Source organism: Primulina tabacum, chromosome 9 (assembly GCF_025594145.1).
Source record: "Primulina tabacum isolate GXHZ01 chromosome 9, ASM2559414v2, whole genome shotgun sequence".
Taxonomy (NCBI): Eukaryota; Viridiplantae; Streptophyta; class Magnoliopsida; order Lamiales; family Gesneriaceae; genus Primulina; species Primulina tabacum.
The window spans coordinates 3,633,381-3,648,704 of record NC_134558.1 but is presented as its reverse complement, the minus strand read 5'-3'; the positions used below and the strand labels follow the sequence as shown (position 1 = coordinate 3,648,704).

Here is a 15,324-nt window from a genome sequence, read left to right as displayed (position 1 = left end):
ATTTAATAACGATTAATTATGATTTTTTTAAAGAAAAATTGACGAATAAGATGAATAGAAACGTGAATCAGAGATTATAGCTTATTTTGTTTAAATATATAATTATATACCGCGATAAATAGTGCGGAAACTTTTATGACTGTATTTATCGTCTCTCCATTCTCAAGGCCTTGGAAGAAGCTAGCTGGTCAACAAGACAACCACCACCGCTCGTTTACTGAAGTTTATTCAATTGTTTTATTCGCACTTTCGTAGCCGACAAGTCAAATTTCTCTATAAGAACCAGAAAGAGCTCTCAGCAAGAACAAACTATTAAATTCAATCAAGAGATCTTGCTAGGATTATAATGGCGGAAGTGAAGGTATTTGGCGCTTGGGGAAGCCCATTCAGCCGCAGAGTCGAGATGGCGCTGAAACTGAAAGGAGTTGAATACGAATACATAGAAGAAGATCTGGCCAATAAGTCCCCACAGCTTCTTCAATACAATCCAGTCCACAAAAAAATTCCCGTGCTGCTGCACAATGGTAAGCCAATCGTGGAGTCGTTGGTGATTCTTGAATATATTGATGAAACTTGGAAAAATGGACCATCCATCTTGCCCAAAAATCCTTATGACAGAGCCATGGCGCGTTTCTGGGCTAAATTTATTGATGAAAAGGTATATTCTTCTACCACGCTTTATTTTTCAAAATTTCCTTTATTTGGTGTAAAGCTAACTGATGTAAAGTGGTAAAAAATTTCCATGTTCCAGTGCTTGCCAGCAGTGTGGAAGGCTTGTTGGGGTGCAGGGGAGGAGCAAGTGAAAGCCAAGGAAGAAGCACCAGAACTGCTAAAATTTCTTGACAAGGAGCTAAAAGGGAAGAAATTCTTCGGCGGAGATAGCATCGGGCTGGTCGATATTGCTGCCAATTTCGTCGCTTATTGGTCTGTGATTATCACTGAATTGGTGGGACTCGAACTCATAACAAACGACAAGTTCCCGAATCTGTGTACATGGATGGAGGAGTACGTCAACTCGAGTTTTGTGAAGGAACACCTGCCTGATCGGGAGAAACTGGCCGGGAATTTCAGGGCTCGATTCCTTCAGACCAAATGAGAGCCATCTAGAATTTTCAAACCTTCGGTTTCTTGGACTTGCTTGTGTTTTGTTTTGGGGAAAATAAGGAGAATTAGGCGGGTGCTTCGTTTGTCTCACATGTTTCTATAATGTGTGTGTGTGTGTGAAGTCAGTGCTTCAAATTTTAATAAAATTTTTAATTTGATAAAAAGATCAAAGTCAAATACTTTTTTCATATATAAATCGACCTTATACACACTTCAAAAAAAGCAAAAAAAAAAAAAAAAAAAAAACGAAATAGTATCATGTGATTTTTCATTCTTTTTTAGATTTAAGAACGGCACACGTATCAATTTTATGAGATAGATTTTTTATAAGATTGAATAAATCACACTAATCAATAAACAACATTTGACATATCATGTGCAACGTATTCATTCTAGAAAATATCAATGTAAAAAATTGAACTATTAAAAATTGATCGGCTCAATTAACTCGGACACTTCGTCATAGATATCCAGCCGATTATAAAAGATATTTTATTATTATATCATAGTATAAGTTAACATGTTTTAAAATTGAAAATATTCAATATGATATTTAAAAATAAAGTAGGTCTCTTGTGACACGGTCTCACGAATATTTATCTGTGAGACGAGTCAACCCTATCGATATTCACGATAAAAAGTAATATTCTTAGCATAAAAATAATAATTTTTCATAGATGACCCAAATAAAATATTTGTCTCACAAAATACGATCCGTAAGATCATCTCACATAAGTTTTTTCCTTAAAAATATATCCTATCAAAAGCTTCATGCTTTGGTAATTAAAGAAAAAAACAAAACTCATTACGTGCTTCATTCTTAATATATTTTTAATAAATTTATTTTCCTTTAATATTATTTACATAAAAATGATGGAAAATATACCGAAACAAACAAAGCATGGTTGCTCAAGCAAAACCGCAGAACCCTCTAAAGCTTTGCATCAAACCCCAATCCATCATTTATTAATTTCAGTTTGCTTCTCTCAATCAAATATCTAAATCTTGTTGAGGCGGATTTGCTTGTCGTACAGATTAATCTTCTCCTAGATTTCCCATTCCCATTTCAAACCCTTAAATCCGGGATTCTTTTTCTTGAACTGCTGAAAAATGAGCAGACTTCTTAATTTTTCATTTTTTTCCTGCGAAATCTGGCTTGTGGATTGATTCTTGATTTCGAGTTTCAAGAATTCGAATTCTGTTTTTTTTGGTTTAAAAAAGATTAATTTTTTACCGGAAAAGGGGAAAAAACGGAAGGATGAGCAGTGGGCAGAAGAAGAGGAATTTTCAGATTGAAGCGTTTAAGCATAAGGTGGTGGTAGATCCGAAGTATGCAGATAAGACTTGGAAGATTTTAGAGCACGCGATTAATGAAATTTATAATCATAATGCTAGTGGACTCAGCTTTGAAGAATTATACAGGTTTATTTGAATTATTATCCTTTTGTTTATCTTTTTCCAATTAATCTGTGATTTGAAGTCGCTACTGGTTTTGATTTGGCATTAATGTTTTCACATCCGTTTTCTGTTACAGTACCTACTTGCTACAAGATTTATAATTTTATGTTACCTGCGGTGCGATAATTGTTAACCAGCTGAGTTGATTTTACATGCGTTGGTATTTGTGTTTGTTTTTATGAATTTTATTTTGGGTACGGTCTTGCTTTGAAATCTTTTCTGTATCTTATTGGTTATTGCCCCTCAACTGAAATGGTTATATGTTTCTGAGCTGAATCACAGTCATGTGCTTTGAATTTATGCTGTAATATTTAAGGTTTTTAATGCAGTTACCTGTTATCACCATGATTATAATTGTTTTGTTGATTTGGAAATATTTAAGGTTTTGTCTCAATCTTGACCTATTTTTGAATTCTTCAATAGACAATCGTCAATTCCTGATCTCCCACCTAGTCAAGTCCGTACTGATAGCGTACATAAACAATTAGCGCATATTTCAGGCATCACAAGTATCAAATAGCAGTAACTTTATCATAAAGAAAACACACATAACGTATTTTTCAGGAAAAAAGTCTGAAAGAACTAAAAAAACATTTAGTTCAATTTTAAACGGATTCTAACTTGATCCGAATCGAAGTAGAGCATATACGGTACTAATGATTGTGACTCCCGAATATTTTACTTATCAACAAATGATTGTATCATGATTACTTATCCTAGTCATACTTGTCGAGGGTATAATATTAACTATCGGCTCCTTTGCAATGGATCACATATATGCATATATTTTACCTTGCTGCCAACCAATCACATATGACGGAATTAACCCCTTTGTTCCAGGTCTACAATAGCGTTAACTGGCAGTTGGGTTAGGACGTCCTTAATTAGAACTTTACTCAAAATAAGATTAAATCATTTGTCAAGTGCGTATGTGTCATAAAACATTTCATTTTGTGGCTGTTGTCTTAAAAAAACACAAATTTTCAAAATATTTTACAACTGGAGATTCAAACATTTGCATAAAAACATTTACAAAAGGGTGCTAGAGTGATCTCATAATTCTCATTCTTAATTTATTGTTCTGGACCTAACCTTTTCTTTTCTTTACTGGACATGAAAGCCTTAGCACTTTGTTCTTTCAAGCTATTGAACTTCTCATAAATGAATTATATGACTGATGTTAGTTCAATATAGGACCTCATTTTATAAACGTATAGTCTAATATCAAGTTGGAATGAAGATGCAAGTAGAGATGTAGAGTTTGGCGCTAACTTGGAATTATTTCCTATGCTGATTAGGAAAGAAATTCTATGTTTTAGGGATTTAAAAATATAAAAAATGAAAGATTTCCTAATATGGCGTATTCTTATTTAAGTTGAATTTGCTTTCTTAATCGATTCTGAAAAATATTGTCAATCAGATTTGCATGTATGTTACATGAGTCATTTCTAATATTTGTTTTCCTTGTTTATGGACTGCTTATTAGTGAATAACAAGACTGATTTGGTTTTAGTTCAACCTCTGATCTTATAATAGATGTGTAATCTAAGGGTGCATTTGGATGGAGGATCCAAAATTTCAAATATTCGGTTGTTTGGATGAATTTATATTCGATAAATTTTAAATCGATCATTTATCAATTTGATTATCAATTTAGCTAAATGTAATGGTAGTTGCAATGTATTGATATAATGAAGATGGTTTGATGTGTGTCATTTCAAATCCATTCTTCTGTTCCACTAATCAAATCGCTTCCTTCAAATCATTCCATATTGTCACATAACATGACGGTAAATATAGAAATGCAGAATTTTGTGTTAATTTGGAACAAAATCCTATTTTGGTTATGATTGAAATCCTATTTGATTGGGAATACAATTCTATATTTAAGGGATTTGGAATCATGAAAATTCAAGCTTAACCTACGTAATTCTTATTTAACTTGAATTTGCTTTCCCAATCAATAATGAAAAATTAGATTCTGTTGGGCATACTTATATGTATGTCACACGAGTCATTAATGAAAGTTATTCTTATCATTTTCTTGTCCATGCTGTTTGCCGCTGCTATTTGTCTGATTCCTCTACTTCAATAGTCTCCGGATCGTATAGCTCTTAAATTATTTTTTCATCAGGAAATAGACCTTGTTGAAGCTGACTTCCCGACATCTCGATATGTCAGATTATTCATTGTGCATTTACTGAGCTCCCGAGTTGTCAACACGAAATTTCCGACCATTTTACTGATTGCTCAGTAGTTTGATTTAAAGCATTACAGTCCCATCCATGTGATAAATCAGTTGGGTTCATATTGGGAAAGTGAGGAGCATGCGTGATAGCTCTCACATAAGATCGGGTGTGTAGGTTCTGAGTTTTCTACGATTCACCTTAGGTAGTTGAGAAATATGTAAACTGTGGTTGTTATTTACTTCAAATTGCCACTCTGCCAGTTTGAACTCAATCATTCCTTGTGTACTTGAGAGTTGGGATTCTAGTTTTTTCTCCTAGTTGGGTATCACATTTATGTTTCCTTTTTCCGGAATAGCTCAGATTTAAAATGTAGAATAAAGAGGTTTTTGCCAAAATTCAACACGTTTACTACCTGACTTCTGTTATATCTTTGGATGAGACTGTACTCTAGAACTCAGAGAGAGAAACTTAATAAATGTCGATAAGAAGAAATTAATGTTTCATGTGTATATTGTCACTAAAAGAATTAGAAAATACAAAATCAGGTTTAGCTTATTTTTAGACTTTATTCCTTCCATTTTCTTTTCCTAAATGCGCTCAATGCTTTTTCTGTACTTAAAAATGAGATGTTCTTTAACTTGTGGTTTTTCTATTGATGCAGAAACGCTTATAATATGGTATTGCATAAATTTGGGGAATTTCTTTATTTAGGACTCGTGTCAACAATGAAGTTCCATCTTCAAACGATGTCCAAATGTATTGACGCTGCCCAGGGTGGATCATTCCTGGAGGAACTTAACACAAAATGGAGTGATCATAATAAAGCACTGCAGATGATTCGGGACATACTGATGTACATGGATAGAACTTATATTCCTAATAGCCAGCGAGCTTCTGTTCATGAACTAGGGCTCAATGTTTGGAGAGACAATGTAATTCACTCCAGTAAAATAAGAACTAGGCTTTTGAACACACTTCTTGAATTAATATTCAGGGAACGCACAGGTGAAGTTATCAACAGAGGGCTTATGAGAAACATAATCAAAATGCTTATGGATTTGGGACCTTTAGTCTACCAAGAAGATTTCGAGAAACCATTTCTTGATGTTTCAGCTGATTTCTACAGGGCAGAATCTCAGGAGTTTATTGAGTGCAGTGATTGTGGGGACTACCTGAAGAAAGCTGAAAGGCGTCTAAATGAAGAAATTGAGAGGGTATCCCACTACTTGGACACAAATAGTGAAGCCCAGATTACTAATGTTGTAGAGAAAGAGATGATTGCCAATCATATGCTTAGACTAGTTCACATGGAAAATTCAGGTTTAGTAAATATGCTTTGTGATGATAAATTTGAGGACTTGGGAAGGATGTACTGCTTATTTCGTCGAGTTGCTGATGGTCTCTCTACAATTAGAGATGTAATGACATCTCACATTAGAGACACTGGCAAACAACTTGTCACCGACCCTGAGAAATCAAAGAATCCAGTTGATTTTGTTGACTTGCTCCTTGAGAAAAGGGACAAATATGATAAGATCATAAGCATAGCCTTTGGCAGTGACAAAACCTTCCAAAATGCCTTGAGTTCATCTTTTGAATATTTTATCAACTTGAATCCCCGTTCTCCCGAGTATATATCATTGTTCGTGGATGATAAACTCCGTAAAGGACTGAAGGGGGTGAAAGAGGAGGACATCGAGATTATTCTTGACAAGGTGATGATGTTGTTCCGCTACCTCCAGGAAAAAGATGTATTTGAGAAGTACTACAAACAACATCTGGCAAAGCGTCTCTTATCGGGAAAAACAGTATCTGATGAAGCTGAGAGAAGTCTGATCGTGAAACTGAAGACTGAATGTGGCTATCAATTTACTTCAAAATTAGAAGGCATGTTTACAGATATGAAGACATCCCAAGACACAATGCAAGGGTTCTACACAGCCTGCGGTTCTGAGTTAGGGAACAGCCCTACTCTGGTGGTCCAGATTTTGACTACTGGATCATGGCCCACCCAATCCAGCATTACCTGCAACTTACCAGCTGAAATGTTGGCTTTGTGTGAGAAATTTCGATCATATTACCTCGGAACCCATACTGGCCGGAGGTTATCCTGGCAAACAAATATGGGCACTGCCGATATTAGAGCAACCTTTGGAAATGGCCAGAAATACGAGCTGAATGTTTCGACTTATCAAATGTGTGTTCTAATGCTGTTTAACAGTGCTGATAGTCTTACCTATAGAGAGATTGAGCAGGCAACTGAGATATCCTCTTCTGATTTGAAAAGATGCCTCCAGTCCTTAGCTTGTGTGAAAGGTAAAAACGTCCTTCGTAAAGACCCCATGAGCAAGGACATAGGAGAAGATGATGTATTTTCTGTTAATGACAAGTTTACTAGCAAGCTTCGTAAGGTGAAGATTGGAACTGTGGTAGCACAAAAGGAATCCGAGCCTGAAAAACAAGAGACTCGACAGAGGGTTGAAGAGGACAGAAAACCACAGATCGAGGCTGCAATAGTGAGAGTTATGAAAGCAAGAAGGGTGCTGGATCACAATAATATCATTGCCGAGGTTACAAAACAACTGCAGTCTCGGTTTCTAGCTAATCCTGGGGAGATCAAGAAACGGATTGAGTCCCTTATTGAGCGAGATTTTCTTGAGAGGGATACTGTGGATAGACGATTGTACCGGTATCTCGCCTGAACAAGGGTGTTTTCCGGGATACTTTGTACCGTGGATTTGTAACTGATATTTACAGTTATTTTTCACTATTTTTCATTGTTTATTTCTGCATAATACATTTGTTTTTGAGTTAAATATCAAATTGCTGTTAGCTTTGTTGATGGCTTATTCGCAAAAGGTAGTTATTTGAGTTATTTTTGTTTGAAATGGGTGATGCTTAGGACTCACGTATTTGTTGATAGTTGAAGCATTTTAAGGCGTTTAGAGCAACAATTTGACTTTTATGAGTTTTGGGAGAAATAGTCTTCCCTACGGGGTATGCATTTTGAATTTTGGATTACATTTTAACATTTATGCTCTCTATGGCTCCTCGCAAGTAATGTTCCTTTTCTGAAATTTCTGCATGTATTTGGATGAATGATATTAATTTTGATTGAAAAAATTGATTTGAAGAATGATAGAAATGTAGATTTCAATAATACACGAGATAAGATGTGAAACGTCTGCTTATTCATTTATTTAAAAAGTACTAGAATTTTTTTTTTTAAAACCTCACTTAGCATCGGCCGAACCATAAAATATTTTTGACATCATTTTAAAATAAATCAACCACCTCACATTTAAAAATCCAAAGGAAAATATTTTAAAGCATAAAATCGTCAAACAATTTACCAACCTAAAAACATTATTTGAAAAGTATAGCCCATACTATAACCTCTCAAAAACCTCTCAAAACATAAATAAAAAAAGTCATAAAATATCTTTAACATTATTTAAAATCATAAATCATAACTAGTGCAGAAAACTAGCGTCGGTCCTCGGGTTATGTGCACCTCCAGTCCAGTCAAATCAACCATCAAGACCTCCATTAACATATTATCATAATCACCTGCATCATACACACCTAGTGAGTCTAAAGACTCAACATGTCATATTCTTGATAACGAGTAATACGTAATACAGTTAACATATAACAGTGAAAAGTACTTATACTTAAAATATCATTTTCATAAAGATGCATAAACTTAAACATTTTTGTAAACATTTTCATGATGCATAAAAACAGTTTCATAAAAACATAGACATATTCATATTCATATTCGTATGCATATCCACATTCGTATCCATATTCATATTCGTATTCATATTCATGTTCGTGTTTGTTGAATTCAGATCGTGATTGTGACTCGTATTCTTAAACGTATTGGGCGATGGATCCATCTACATGTAACCACAGTACTGGGCGGCGGGAACACCAGCGACGCTCTCACCCGTCAACTGGGCCTTGGCCAACGTATTAACATATTCGTATTCGTATCACGTATTCGTATTCGTATCACGTATTCGTATCCGTATCCAAGGAAACACCATCGTCGGGCTCCCACTGGGACCATAACCCTCACGATATTTCCAACATATTTAGTAGTCACAATCCCTTCACATCCTTCAACATTTCGTATTTCCATCACTTATAAAAATAAGCATATAATATCATTTTTATTTTGAAACCAAGCATGCAACATATCTTTTAAATGACCAATTTAACCCTTAATAATCCATGGACATTTAAAAATCATATTTCAACATATAACAATTCATAAACATGTTACATAATCATATTAACAAATAAAACAGCAAATAGGGCACTGTCATGACGTTTACTAATTTTTAGGTGTAAAAAGACCGTTTTACCCCTAGACGTAAAATTTCACGTTTTTGACTTTTTCTTAATTCCATTGACTCTAACATGTCCCAAATAATTATTTAAATCTATATGAATTTTCTCACATTTTTATTTAGCTTAATTCGATGACTTTTAAATTAATCTTTAAATGTGACGTATTAATGCGTTTTAATCCCGAATTAAACCAAACCTTAATATAAAATTCCCAAATTAAAAATTTAGACTTTTAATAATTATTTAAGCTTAAACGTAATTTTTCATAATGTTATGAAGCTTAAAACTAGGCGTTTCAATTAACTCGTTAATTAGCGTTTCGTGAGGCGATTAAATCCCGATTAAATCCAAAACTCGTTATTTTGATCCCAAATTTTTACCATAACCTTTTTATGATTTATTCTACACTTCCAAGTCATGAGCCACACCCGTGGACCCATGGCTCCATTTTTAGTTCTTAAAATCTCGTTTTTGACACCTATTCGAACACACCGAGCCATCTCCTAATTTACCCGAGCCGCGCCCGAGCCACATCAAGCCAAAACCTAGCAAACCCATCTAAGGACCCTCCTGACCAAGCCCAGCCCAAAAACCCGGCCCTGGCCCGCTCTAAACTTTCTGGAACATGACCCATGTTCTGTACGTGTTGTGCATGTGTATCCTAGGGACTTTAGGACTCCTATCTAGACTAGGACTCCTTCCAGCCCTTAACCACTTGACCCCTCATGACCCTAACCTTCCCTGGACCACGCCCAGGCCAAGCCCAGACCGACCCAAACCCCTGGACGCGAGCAGCCGCCTACTGAACACAACAGCAATCTCACGCAACACCTTGCTGCCATGCACCTTCCTCACGTTTTCTGATGCTAGGCCTCTAACCATCGAGCCACCCCTTGAACCAACCCCTCAAGCACCCTCCTAGGACCCTAAGGACCTAACCTAGCCCAGCCCAAAGCCCCTGGCCGAGCCCACAATCCATCTGCGCAGACCATAGAACCTGCGCTCAACCTCCCTCAACTCTCGGGTGGGAGTCCTAGCAAGCTAGGACTCCTTCCCCAGCCCATGACTCGAGTCCTAGCGTGGCTAGGACTCTACCCGTGACCCATAACAGACCCTAGCCATGCCCTGGTCCCAACCGAACCAAAGCCAAGTCCTGCAACTCATAAAACCGAGCCCCTCAACCTCATGATAGAAAAGTGCTTCCAGCTTTTGTGTTTCTGATTTGTGCAGTGTTTTTGGTTGAGTTTTATGACCCTAAACTTGTATAAATTCATGCTTGATCAAGTCCTAATCATGGCAGCCCTTTTAAACACATAAAAACATGATTTTGGAAATTAAAAACACCAATTTAGAACGCATAAGCATGTAGTTACGAAAATTTAACTTGTGTGCTATGTTTTTCTTTAAAAATCATGCATAAACAAATACTATCGTGTGATGATGAGTAAAAGGAGAATATGGCGTGACTTTGCGTTTTAAACGCACAAATATTCGATGGCGATGCGAAGAACTTCGACGTAGGAGACCCTAGGATGATTTCTCTTCCAAAACCTTGGTTGTTTCCTTGAATTTTTGAAGGTTTCTTCTTCAATAATCTGTGTGTGCCGTGAATTGAGTGTGGGGAGAATTGTTTAACGTGAGTGGGGGAAGGGTTATGGGGTTTAATTGTGTTTTAAATAGTTAATTATTCTAGTAACAAGGCTTAGGCCCATTAAGTGTTTTAATTAGGCCCATTAGTATTTAATTAAATAATAAAAATAATTTTGTTTAATAAATTTTGTGAATTTATTAGCCGGGTTGCCAAAAAGCTCGTATTTTAGTTGAAAAACCAACACCGATAAAATTTACGTCCCGACGTATAAAATCACTTCAAAACCCCTTAATTTAAAAAATAAGAAAAAGCATCACCCATTATTGTAAATAATTAAAAACAATTATTTAATAAATTTTTTTTTTCTATTTTTCAGCCATCGGTCTCCGTTCCTCGATCGCAACTCGAATAACATTTTAAAAATACATTTTAGTGCAATCATGTAGAAAAATATAGTTTAAACATGCAAGTATGCACAACATAATTAATTCATGCAATTAAAATAATTAATTTAAAATACAAAGAATTTAATAACTTGCGCGCATGTGGTTTACGTGAACCTTAAAATTTTCGGGGCGTTACAAGATGTATCTGAAATCTATAATAATTACCGTTGAAATTATTTTAAATTTAACTAATATTTGTAATTCCTGGCGCAGGGATGGCTTCCTCTAAGAGGAAAACAACGGAGATCCTTTTTTTGTGCCCACTTAACACATACAAATATAGCGGCAAGACTTGAATCCTGTACTATGGGCAAAAAATAAAAAAATAAAGGTATGGCATACTCGAACAACTCTTGTGTTCTTTGATAGCTAGATGAAGAATTTGCAGAATACAATCCAGGATCCACCCATTATCTGCTACAACAGATGGAGGATGAATAGCAACTTCAGAACCGCGGATACAGGTACAAAATTTGTCTAAACACTGGACATTTCATCCATTCTCGTAAAGGTAGATTGGGAGTACAGATGACTTTAATCTCATGGTAATCTGTGATGAAACAACTTCGTGATTGCTCGTCGTTCACAGTCCTGGAAGGAATAATGTCAGGAAGATGGCATGAAATGTGATTAAAAAATTTATACAAAGGCAGTGGCTTCAACAGATAAAGGACCTTGAACATATTTAAATAGAAGTGTGTGTTGGGATTCAGCCGTCTCAACTTTAAATAAGTATATGCAAAGCTCAGTTGATCACGTGATGTAAAATGATCAACCTCGTTGAACCAGAGGCATGAAAACAAATTTGACATTGGTGTATGAGCCCTGACAATAAATGAACCTTCAGGCACAACTGCGCAAACATGAAGTTTCACTGTAAAAATTAGCAGAAAGAAAGAGACGGTGATTAAAACAAAACGGAGATATGAATGATATGTACAGCTTGGAAGATGGATTTGTGGGTCTGAAGAGTCAAACTTGGTGAGCCCATCGGACTGGTAGAAATGGAACTGTTCATCTATAGCAGAGTGATTATATTTATTTAGCCGCTTGTTTTGGAGAACCTCTTCCCAAACACAATGACGTGCATAGTGATTTGAAATAGCATATTCTGAACCGGCTCGCCACAAAAAGTACTCGATGATCCGCATGGGATCAGCATTAAGCCGCAACTTGCTATCAAGCCAGATTGAATACCTAGTTAGAACATCCACAAGCAAGTAGTTAAATCGTTAGTCAAATTAAAATCGATGTTCTAAACAAATTAAATGAGATCCATGTTTTAGAGAGATACATTTTGGCCCGAGGATCACCTGGAAGAAGGAAAAAGGCGGTGAGACAAAAATTTAGGCACCTTTCCATTTTTCCGCATATCTTCATACGGTAAACTCTTTACAATTACTATCCGCCATAAGCCAACATTTCCGTTCTCATCCGGAATATTTCCATCAGCCGACAGCTTAACAAAACTTTCTTCATCGACAAACATAACAAAACAAACATTTTTCTTGGAGTATTCGCTTATCTGCAGTTATTAAGTTTTGCATCAGTCAAATGACAGACTCAGAGCCACAACATACCATATAAGATTTGTATATCTTAAAAGCACATTTTGTAATTGAACGCAAAACTGCAGAGTCCATAATTCATGGAGACTAAAGAGACCACAAACTCGATAATGTAAAAGATATCATATGATTTTATTAGAGTTTTCTTCAGAAATAAAACAAAAAACAAAACCATCGAGGACAAAGGAAAAACTCGTTACCACTTTGCTAGTTGGTCTTCTCAGAAAATCGGAGCTTCCAAAGATGCATGAGGACACGACGACAATACATTTATGCATATATTTTTTGTCCTTCGCATCCACATCAAATCCAATACTTGGAAATCCATTAGGCTTGCTCACAAAACCACAATAAATGGTTCGATTTCTTGCATGATAGGATTCCTCTCTTTCTTCAAGAGTTTGATGGCCACCAAACCGAGGTTCATTCAATGAGGTTTTCTCCTCTCTTTCTATATACCCCAAGGAGAAGTGAGCAAACTTCACATTATCTATGGGCTCGAGGAGATATGTAACTGAATCAAGAAATGGTACCTCACACGGAGAGAAACCTGGGAATAGAAGTAATGAAGATATGAATTCATTCTAACGTTATGTTTAACAAGGATCATATTTGATACACTTCTTATTCATGTTGTTGAATATGATCCTGCGGACGTTCAATTTACATATGACAGTTGGTACTGTTCGAGCGGCTAAGATTGCATTTCAAACTTCACACTTTAGTTTGTACGAGTTTTTAAGCAGATTTCTCATGCGCATATTGTTACCCAAACAAAATCAAGTTTTCAGATTCCTAATGAGAGATGATAGGAAAACTTAGAAAGCAATCAAACTATTCTTACGCTGCCTATGTGGCTTCCTACGTTGCTGCTCTGTAGCATTTTTCACCAAAAATTCTTCTTTGACATCTCTCAAGGAAGAAACAGTTCCTACAGATTCACAAACATAAGAAAATATGAAAAATGTTACTCAACAAATAATTTTCCAAACATAGAATACATATCATTATCATGTTTTGTTTTATTCGAGATTCTATACACATCAACATTGATTTATGACTACCTAAAAAAAGCTTTAGCGTTATCATGAGCAGCTAGCCACAGCGACATGCCTCTAACTATAAGAATTTTCTTGCATATGGGCATGCATGGCAATTTTACGAAGTGTTCAACATCAAAATTACTATATCCAAAAGAAAGTTTTTGCTGGTGAGATCAGTGAAGTTCCAAAGACATTCACTCACCATGAAAATGCATCTTTAAACCAAAATAAGCCAAATACATGAACAAGAGCACTCCAAGTGACAACAACCAAAACAAGAATCCTTGTCTAGAAATCCGACCAAACCTCCTCCCCCGACGATAAGCCCGTGACTTTTGCTCACTTTGATCCAGAGACTTATTGACCACACCTGCAATACCTCTTCTCTCAGGTAGCAATTCAGTGTTCTTGAAATAAGCCATCAATACATGCCTCCCACAGCTCAATAATAAACATGCTCATCTGCAAAATAATGAAAGGTTCCAATAAGATTCGCCTATAAGTTACTAAAATTTGAACTACACACATAACATAAAATATGCACTACATATTAAAATTAGGCACGCTTGATTCGATTTTGAGTTTCTCAGAAAGGGACATACGCTTTCCACTTCAACTAGCCTATAAACCGATTGAATATTCCTCACTAACAGTCATGTCATCTGCAATTAGCAGCTAAGAAAGATTTTATGCATCGTAACAGAACCTAAAATCCAGAATACGTTACGCATCATGACTACATACAATCTTGAAACAACCAAAAAAATCATAGAATTCCTAATATTTGACCTGAAAACCCAATATAAATTGCATCAATTCCTAAGATTTAGACCCGCGGGTTAAAAACTATCAGAAATTCAAACCAACGGTATACAAAACTGGAAAATCTCGATAACACGTTCAGGAATGTAGCTGCACGACATAAAGGTATCAATTTTAACGTGAAGGTTAGATCTGCAGCTCATAAACTAAAGAATTAATAGAATTTAAGAAGAAAACACACCTCATTGTAGATTCAACATCCAATTGATAATGTGGAGAGAAGTTGGAATTGGAGACACGGACAGTTGCAGAGATCTGTCTGTAAATTTTGGTTTTCATATTTTACACTCAAAAAGGGAAAGGAAAAAATATATGTAAAATTCTTTTTTTTTAAAGAAAAAATTTTGTTTTCTTTATTTTAAAATAAAAAACTGAATCTTATTATATAAATAAGTATAGTGTAATTTATTAGATGAAAGTTCAAAAAAAAATATGATTTATATAATATTTTCATTCTTTTGAATAAATATATTCAATTACAATAATGATGTGATATACCTGCTTTGGGTCAAATATTTTAAATTGTATCGGTTATTGCATTCAACAATTTTTTTCGATAATTGCACGATTTGCAAACAACGAGAATCGAAACCTTGACATTGACTTTAATATCAATTGCAAGACAAACATTTTCCGTTTTATCAAAACTACATCTTGTGAGGTAATAATGAAACTCAAATATTTTAAACCATACACCAATTCAAACGTCACATTTTGATTATTTTACCAAACAAAAACAATTAT

At 35.4% G+C, this 15,324-nt stretch overlaps 3 protein-coding genes across 8 annotated transcripts; 2 read left to right on the top strand and 1 right to left on the bottom strand.

The window, feature by feature from the left end:
- Positions 1-207: 207 nt before the first annotated feature.
- On the top strand, positions 208-1,275 carry LOC142556746 (putative glutathione S-transferase). The gene is made up of 2 exons (XM_075668229.1): positions 208-658; positions 752-1,275. The coding sequence occupies exons 1-2, from the start codon at positions 347-349 to the stop codon at positions 1,094-1,096; spliced, it is 657 nt and encodes a 218-aa protein (XP_075524344.1). The 5' UTR covers positions 208-346; the 3' UTR covers positions 1,097-1,275.
- Positions 1,276-1,990: 715 nt separating this feature from the next.
- Positions 1,991-7,593, top strand: LOC142556745 (cullin-3A-like). The gene is made up of 2 exons (XM_075668228.1): positions 1,991-2,526; positions 5,413-7,593. The coding sequence occupies exons 1-2, from the start codon at positions 2,363-2,365 to the stop codon at positions 7,451-7,453; spliced, it is 2,205 nt and encodes a 734-aa protein (XP_075524343.1). The 5' UTR covers positions 1,991-2,362; the 3' UTR covers positions 7,454-7,593.
- Positions 7,594-11,280: 3,687 nt separating this feature from the next.
- LOC142556744 (putative hexosyltransferase MUCI70) lies at positions 11,281-14,890 on the bottom strand. Of its 6 annotated transcripts, XM_075668227.1 has the most exons (8): positions 14,762-14,890; positions 13,961-14,220; positions 13,560-13,646; positions 12,916-13,265; positions 12,461-12,672; positions 12,088-12,344; positions 11,822-12,000; positions 11,283-11,738 (listed from the first exon to the last, which is right to left on the bottom strand). In XM_075668227.1, the coding sequence occupies exons 2-8, from the start codon at positions 14,178-14,180 to the stop codon at positions 11,688-11,690; spliced, it is 1,356 nt and encodes a 451-aa protein (XP_075524342.1). In that variant the 5' UTR covers positions 14,181-14,220; positions 14,762-14,890; the 3' UTR covers positions 11,283-11,687. The 6 variants fall into 6 exon arrangements, with proteins under 6 accessions (XP_075524338.1, XP_075524337.1, XP_075524340.1 ...); XM_075668223.1 differs by adding an exon at positions 14,548-14,670 and having other exon boundaries at positions 11,281-12,344; positions 14,762-14,860; XM_075668226.1 differs by having other exon boundaries at positions 11,282-11,738; positions 11,822-12,344.
- Between the last annotated feature and the right edge of the window lie 434 nt (positions 14,891-15,324).